Source organism: Sarcophilus harrisii, chromosome 2, assembly GCF_902635505.1.
Source record: "Sarcophilus harrisii chromosome 2, mSarHar1.11, whole genome shotgun sequence".
NCBI classification, from domain to species: Eukaryota; Metazoa; Chordata; class Mammalia; order Dasyuromorphia; family Dasyuridae; genus Sarcophilus; species Sarcophilus harrisii.
Window position 1 is genome coordinate 492721080 of NC_045427.1, and position 8126 is coordinate 492729205.

Consider the following 8126-nt stretch of genomic DNA (forward strand, 5'->3'; position numbering starts at 1 on the left):
AAGCTAATAATAACTAGCAAGTGTTTATATGATCTTTTATTTATGTAATCTTATTTGATTCTCACAACAGCTCTATAAGATTGGTGCTGTCATTATCCTCATTTTATAGATGAGGAAAGTAAGTTTAAGGTTAAGTGATTTCCCAAAATTGGATAGCTAATGAGTGTCTTGGGCAAAATTTTGAAGTTAGTTCCTCCTAATTGCAAGTCCTTTATATGCCATGACATGCCTGCCTTACAGACATTTATCTGTTGTTATACATGAGACCAAATAGGGATGTCATGAAGATAGAGGGTATTTTCTAATCCCAGATCTTGTGAGTGTGTGTGTGTATGTGTGTGCAATAAATGTATTGAGATTTCGATTCTTTTTTGGAGGATAGACAATGAAAATAAATATAATATGCCCATTTTATTTGAGATTTATACACTTGCCTCCAAAACAGAATCAATGGAAATGAAAAGGCAATTGGTTGATTTCCTAACAGAAAATTCCCACTATAAGAGATCTAGCCTACACTGGATTCTTTCTTGACTGCCATTCCTGCTCAGGCAAATCCAACAAGGATTTTTGATATGGACTTGTAGATAAACTATGTTTATTACCCAAGGACCAGATTATCTAAATTATTATCCTATGATTAAATATCCCTATATATGTCTCCAAGCTTTCAGCCACTTCACACTGATAGTTTTAACTATATATACACAGGCAAGTCACTTAACTTGTGCAGTTTTAGTTTCTTTGCCAGTAAAATGAAGAAGTCACTTTAGTGATCTCTAAGGTATCTTTCAACTCTATAAAGTAGTATAAGTGACATGATCAGAGATGTACATGACTGAAAGAAGAGATAGATTGGAGACATAGCAAGCACAAGGGACAGTTTGTCTGCAAAATGTGTTTTTATCTCAAAGACATAGAAAGTAGAAACAGTCTTCCATCATTTTAAGTAGTTCTCTAATGAAGGATTTATGGAATGCCATGGGCAAAAGTCTCACAGATAAGCTGTGAAATGGTTAAGAAGAATATCCATATACAAGAAGTCACAGATTAAAGTATAGCAATATTAAGTTAATTATTTGTTGAATTCCTTTCCCCATAAATTTACCATGAAGTACAAAAATTCATCATGTGTGCTACTAAGTATATCACATTTTCTTGGGTGAAAATTTTATTTGATTAAGACAACTCTGAGGTACCACTTTCAGATTGGCTAATGACAAGAAAAAATAATAAATGAGGGAAGGGATGTGAGAAATGTGTATATTAAACTATATTGGATTAGTCAATGTCTAGGGGAGGAAGGTGGCAGGAGAGAGGGAGGAAAATTTGAAACACAGGGTTTTGCAAAAGTGAATGTTTAAAATTATCTTTGCATGTATTTTAAAAAATAAAATGACATTATAAAAATAGAAAAAAATTGTATCTGATTTCAATATTTATCTCTGTTTATGCATTTTGCTCACTTACTATGTTCACTTACTGATTGTTTTAACCCCATCAAAAATGTGTTTTGAAGGATTCAGGGTTACAATGTTTAGACATTTTGTTAGCCATTCTTTATCTGTCCAGAAGGGGGCAATGGTTTCATTTTCAGAACTTCTCTTCCCTGACTGTCATAGTTGTGCTGCATTGAGTGGAAACACGTGTTATCTTATGAGATAAGAAACAGCTGCGATAGGCTGGACAGAACTCAGGTTGAAAATCCACAGGTGTTTTGAAGGAGAAAAAGAAAAAACGTTTCAGACAGAAGCAAAGACGCTTTGACTGTGGGACTGGTATTCCAGGCTGAAAAAACCAAGTGTTTCAGGCTATTAAGAAAAAGAGGAGGGATGGAGAAACATTTGATTGTTGTATTAATTTTCTCTCTTCACCTGAGCTGTAAGTGGGAACAACGATTGCTAGCTTTCGTTTCTTAGAAGGCTGCGGGGGAAGGAAAGACACAGGGCAGGGATTCCTAAGGTTTTATGAAAGTGAAAGAAAAATTATGGAAAGTGATGAACTAATATTGATCTCTTGTACCTGTCATTGTCCTTTTGAATAGGTGTGAACAGTGAAGACCTGGTCAAGCAGAGCCCACAGACCTTGACAATTCAAGAGGGAGAAAATGTTTCCTTCCATTGTAATTATTCAAGCTCAAGTTCAGATTACCTGCATTGGTACAGGCAGGATGTAAGGAAAAGTCTGGTGAATTTATTTATTTTGTTTTCAAATGGGGAGATGAAGCAGAATGGAAGATTAAGAGCCACTCTGAATACCAAGGACCGGCACAGCTCCCTGCACATCACTGCCTCCCAACTAGAAGACTCAGCCACCTACCTATGTGCAAAGCACAGTGCTTCCTGGGCATCTGAAACCTGTGCACAATCCCTGCACCTGGGTGCTGCCTCCCTCCCTGCCACGGGGACTCCAACATCGAGGTTTAATTTACATGCAGGGTGGGCTAAGGGCTGGGGAAGATATGTGGCTCCTATTGAGAGTACTTTGCTTCCCCTGCACCAAACACTTCCATTGCTTCATAATACTAAAAATCCCCCATTTTCTCTTGGATCTAGCCATGTTAACACATCACTTCATTCTCATCTTGTTGCTGCTACTGTTGAGTCTTGTTAGATTCTTTGTGACCTTATTTGCAATTTTCTTGGGCACAGATACTGGAGTGGTTTGCTATTTCCTTCTCTCACTCATTTTTCAGATGAGGAAACTGAGGAAGAGTTGAGTGATTTATCTAGAGTCAGACAATGAGTAAATGAACTGCAGCTAAATTTGAACTGAGGTCTTCCAGACTCCAGAACTAGCTGGTGATTTATTTCTGATTTTTTTACTACATAATTTTATTGATAGTTTACTAAGTAAGATGATGATGAAAGGAAACTAAGTTGTTTAAAGTAATTTTTCATTGGTGACCTCTCCTATCTGAGGGCACATGTATGTTTATCAGTTATTTATAAAAATACACAGATTAGTCCTCAAGCAAGTAGTAAAGAACACAATTCACTCCAAATAACAAACATTCTGATATAGAAGATATATGTTTTTAGCAGTGATATTTCCAATTCCCATTGCCCAAGCAAGTTACCTTGTCTTTTACCAATTTTCTAAGGATGAGAAGTTGAGTCATCACCCACCTTCATATCATGTTATTTCCATTGGGAAGGGGAAACAAGGTCGTTAAATTACTCTCATTCCCTCCAGAATTCATCATGTTATGAGGCCCACCACTTTATGGAGCAGACATAATTCTGGAGTCCATTCTTCCATTAATGAACTACATTATTTATTTTCACACCAATTGGATGGAAAGTCTCCAGCTTCAATCCTACCATTAAGATGAATGATGTCAAGGCCTTTCCATCTTCCCTGTAACTGAATTCTAAATATTTCTGGGCTTTATAATATGCCCTGTAGCAGAACTTGGATTCTGCTTCCATCTGACCAGTTAAGGCTTTCTAAGGCCCCTTGCTGTTCCTTCACTACTGCACCCTTTGTTGCTCTGGTCCTTTTAATTGGTTCTGAAGCAAACTCTCTTGTATGTGCTTTCTCCCCTAATTAACCTGTGAGCTCCTTCAGAACAGGGAATGTCTTGATTTTCGAATTGTTTCTCCAGTTCTTAACTCGGCACTTAACAAATAACAAGTGCCTAAGAATACTTTTTCTTTCATTCTTTCATTTACCACTTCTTTTAATGAAATGATATTTCTAGAACAGGGATATAGCAGAAATCACTCAAATAAAATAAAATCAATGATTAAAAAAATAAAGGGAAGGAAAAAAAGAAATGAGATCTGCCAATGAGCAATGAGATAGAGAAAGGAGCTCAAATGTGTTACTCTAGAAGTCATAATTCTCATGAGGGACAGAAAAAGAACAAAGAATTGATATATAGATATATAGATATATAGATATATAGATATATAGATATAATAGTATAGTCCATGAATGGATAATAGAAGGGAATAGAATATAAGGAGAACGAAGTAAATAGTCCTTGAAAAAGGGTACCACATAAGGATGTTACTTAAGCTAAGATGATGGATTTAGGAATGGCTGAGGTGATGAAGTTTTTGCTGCCAGTCTATGACCAAAAAAGGGGAGATTTTTTTATAACTTTTTATTGATAGAACATATGCATGGGTAATTTTTTTTTACAACATTATCCTTTGCACTCACTTCTGTTCCGACTTTTCCCTTCCCTCCCTCCACCCTCTCCCCTAGATGGTAGGCAGTCTTATACATGTTAAATATGTTATAGTATATCCTAGATACAATATATGTGTGCACAAGAAGAGTTGGATTCAGAAAGTAAAAATAACCTGGGAAGAAAAACAAAAATGTAAACAGTTCACACTCATTTCCCAGTGTTCTGTCTCGGGCTGTAGCTGATTCTGTCCATCATTGATCAATTGGAAATGAATTAGATCTTCTCTTTGTCAAAGAAATCCACTTCCATCAGAATACATCCTCATACAGTATCATTGTTGAAGTGCATAATTGTTACGCCCCTATGGACTACTCTAACTTGGTAGCTCCTCCTTGAGCTACTCTTAATGCCCGGCGGTGACAGCAGGGCTAGGCCACATTTACCTGTCTTTGGGCACTAACCCGGATCCCACAGAGACAGACCACCAGGAGGTAGGGGTGAAGCAAAAGAGAATTTTATTCTTAGATAGCTCTTATTTATACCCCCCTGAGTATCTGGGGCAAGGGGAGATCCTCTAGGAACCTGGCATAATAGGATTGGCCCGAGAAGAAGGAGGGAGGTGTGCTAGGTTTTGAGAACACTAAGGAGGGAGACATGGTACCTGGGGTCAGACAGCTGGGGCTGTGCCCACCTCTACGTAGGAGTCACCTATGCCTCAGAACCTCTCATCCCTCAGGTCCTCCCACATGTCTTGAACTGCATTCCTTGCTTCTAGAGGCTTTTTAACCCTTACAATAATGATCTCCTGGTTCTGCTCATTTCACTTAGCATCAGTTCATGTAAGTCTCTCCAATCCTCTCTATATTCATCCTGCTGGTCATTTCTTACAGAACAATAATATTCCATAACATTCATATACCACAGTTTACCCAACATTCTCCAATTGATGGGCATCCATTCATTTCCCAGTTTCTAGCCACTACAAACAGGACTGCCACAAACATTTTGGCACATACAGGTCCCTTTCCCTTCTTTAGTATCTCTTTGGAGTATAACCCTAGTAGTAACACTGCTGAATCAAAGGGTATGCACAGTTTGATAACTTTTTGGGCATAATTCCAGATTGTTCCCCAGAATGGTTGGATTTGTTCACAGTTCCACCAACAATGCATCAGTGTCCCAGTTTTCTCGCATCCCCTCCAACATTCATCATTATTTTTTCCTGTCATAGCCAATCTGATAGATGTGTAGTGGTATCTCAGAGTTTTCTTAATTTGCATTTCTCTGATCAATAGTGATTTGGAAGATGTGTTGTTTTTCTTACAAAATGTTTCATATTCTGTTCTATTTTTTTCATTCTTTATATTTTGTTTAGTTATTTCTTAGTTTCATAGTTTCACTGGCTTCCCAATTTCTGATTTTCAAAGAATTATTTTCTTCTTCAAGAATTTGTATCTCCTTTTCTAATGGCTAACTTTATTTTCATAATCTTGTTTTTCTTGAATGCTTTTTTTTTTTTTAGTTTTTCCTCAATCACTGTCATTTGATTTTTTTGAAGTTTTATTTGAATTCTTCTATAAATTATTTCTTAACAGATAGCCATTTAACATTACTCTTTGGGATAGAAGAGGTTTTTTTCCTTTACTATCCTCCTTTGAAGATGAACCCCAGTCTTCTCTATTCTCATAGTAAATTTCTATGACTGAGTTTTTTCTTCTTTGACTGCATGTTTTTTTTTTTTTTTTCAATAATGAGAACTATTACAGTAAATATCTCTGACTCTAGGGTGGAGGTGGGAGTCAAGGTTAGTGCCTCTGGCTTCACTTCAGCTCTCCCTCACTGGTCTGGAACCTCAACCCAGAAATTCCACCCTGCTGTAAGTGCCTGCAGCCAGCTTTCCTGCACGGCTGCTTCTCATTCACTGGGTGAGCTAGTTCTTTCTCATCCAGAGTGTGTCTCTGCAGCTCAGCTGGGCCTGGCATTCCTAATCAACAAAGGGATGTAGAAGACCCTTACCCAAAATGACTACTTATAGATCACTCAGTAGAAAGCAGAAAAGTTGTTTATTAAAACCTCCAGAGGGTGAGTTGTCCCATCACGAGATAAGAAAGAGAGAAAGCTCGTGGTAGGAGGACTAAAGAAGTAGTAAAGATACACAGCTTTTATACAAGAGATTACATCACAAGTAAGAGAGCATTGAGAAGGGGAGGGAGAGGCATCTAATTGGTTGTTGCTATTTGGAGAGATTGGAATGGAAAGTTTCTGTTTCCCTGAAATCTCCTGATTTGTAGGAAACAGAAAATCAAGCCTTCAGGCTTAATCAGCAGATAGTAGTCAAGCTAATAGACTAAATATCAATAAAGGTCAAATACTGATAAATATCATCAGCTCAGGTTAAGTAAATATGTTTATAACTGGCTAAGGCTATAATATGGGCCTGCACATATTATATAGGTCATAGGGGAAACACAGAAATAATGAAAATAAAATACCAAAAAAGAATTCAGACATTTCTGTAAGTTCTTCACCTTATCTCTCTATTTCACACAGTTCCCTCAGTGTTCACAGGCTCAGATCCCCAACTTCCTAGCTGTCTTGGAGGTGAAAATCCCTATGCTTTGGGCTGAGGCTATTCTTCTTGAAGGTGAAAATTCCTATGCTTTGGGCTGAGGCTACTCTGAATCCATGTAACCCTATGGCTCCCATTTTGGTGGTTTTACCAAGCTAGCCTGGAAGTGTTTATACTTTGCATCAGTAAAACCTCATTCTTGAGGTCTTTATTTTGGTCTTCTAGGGGTGTCCCAGGAAGATCCCTATTCTACCTAAAGTCTTATTTGTTTTGCACTGGTCTATATTTGCCCTGAGAAGCAATTTTCTTTTGTTTATGGGGAAAATTTAGAGAGTTTAGAATTTCTGACCTACTCCACCGTCTTCCTCGAGTCATTCAGGAATTTTTTTTCTTCAGTCAATTTTGCCCTTACTTTACAAGCTGTTGAGTCTCTCTCTTGCATACCTCTCATTTCTTTTCCCAATTTTTCTTCTATTCTTTCTTTTGTTATTTGACTTTTAAAATTGTTTTGCAGCTCTTCAAAGAAGTATAATGTTCTCCTTGGTTCGGTTTTCTGGAGGTCTCTGGGAACAGCCTTCCTTTCAGTCCAGTACAGCCTGGTGTTAAAGTCCAAATCCTTTATTATCTTCTTTCCTGATGATGGGCAGTTTTCTGAAGAGCCTTTTGGTCTGGCCTTGGCTCAGTGAGTAAAGTGCTAGAGTCCAGGCCAGCCACCAAGAAGATTGAAGATCGAATTGAATTTCTCCCCTTGGTTCTGAGCTGTAAGTCTTAATCCTCAAAAACTTATATCCTTAAAAGTCCTTCCCCTACTAAAGATAATATAGAAGATAATGGGGACACTGACTTAATTTTTTATAAACATTTATACTACATTCATATTTGGCAGCTAGGTGGTATAGCAGATAAAGCACTGCCCTAGAGTCACAAAATCCTGAACTCATAAATATGTTGTCTTTTCCTATTTAGAATGTAAGATTTTTGAAGGCAGAAATTGTTTCATGTTTATATTTTATTTCTAGCATCTAGCACAGTACTTGGCACGTAGTAGAGACGTAAGAAATCACCATTCTTTCAATCATTCTTAAAGCTATGTAGAGTGCAATCTCCAGCAAGTCCTTGTAAGCTACCAAGACTTCACACACAGGCCTGGGAGTGGTCTGTTGCTTAAGGGACAGCATAGTTAAGTCTGGAGAAATTTATCACCACAACATTGGCCACCAAAGGGTGAATTTTTTTTCAGTATTAGAAATTCACAAAGACTGATCATTCAGGTCTAGAATTTAGGATCTGTATTGGAGAGAATGTACTTATATCAGTGAAATAATAGAGCTTAAAGTACTGAAATAAACCATTTCAAAAGAAATAAAATTCTTTGCTTTGTGACTTTTTATTCCTGGTACATAATTATGTATTTCT

The 8126-nt window shown here is 37.4% G+C and overlaps 1 gene segment (V, D, J or C); it reads left to right on the forward strand.

Annotated features, from left to right (window-relative positions):
* The first annotated feature begins 1738 nt into the window (after positions 1–1738).
* LOC116421016 lies at positions 1739–7396 on the forward strand. The segment is given in 3 exon segments: positions 1739–1881; positions 2045–2438; positions 7225–7396. Coding segments are annotated over 3 exon segments (615 nt in total).
* The last annotated feature ends 730 nt before the right edge of the window (positions 7397–8126 follow it).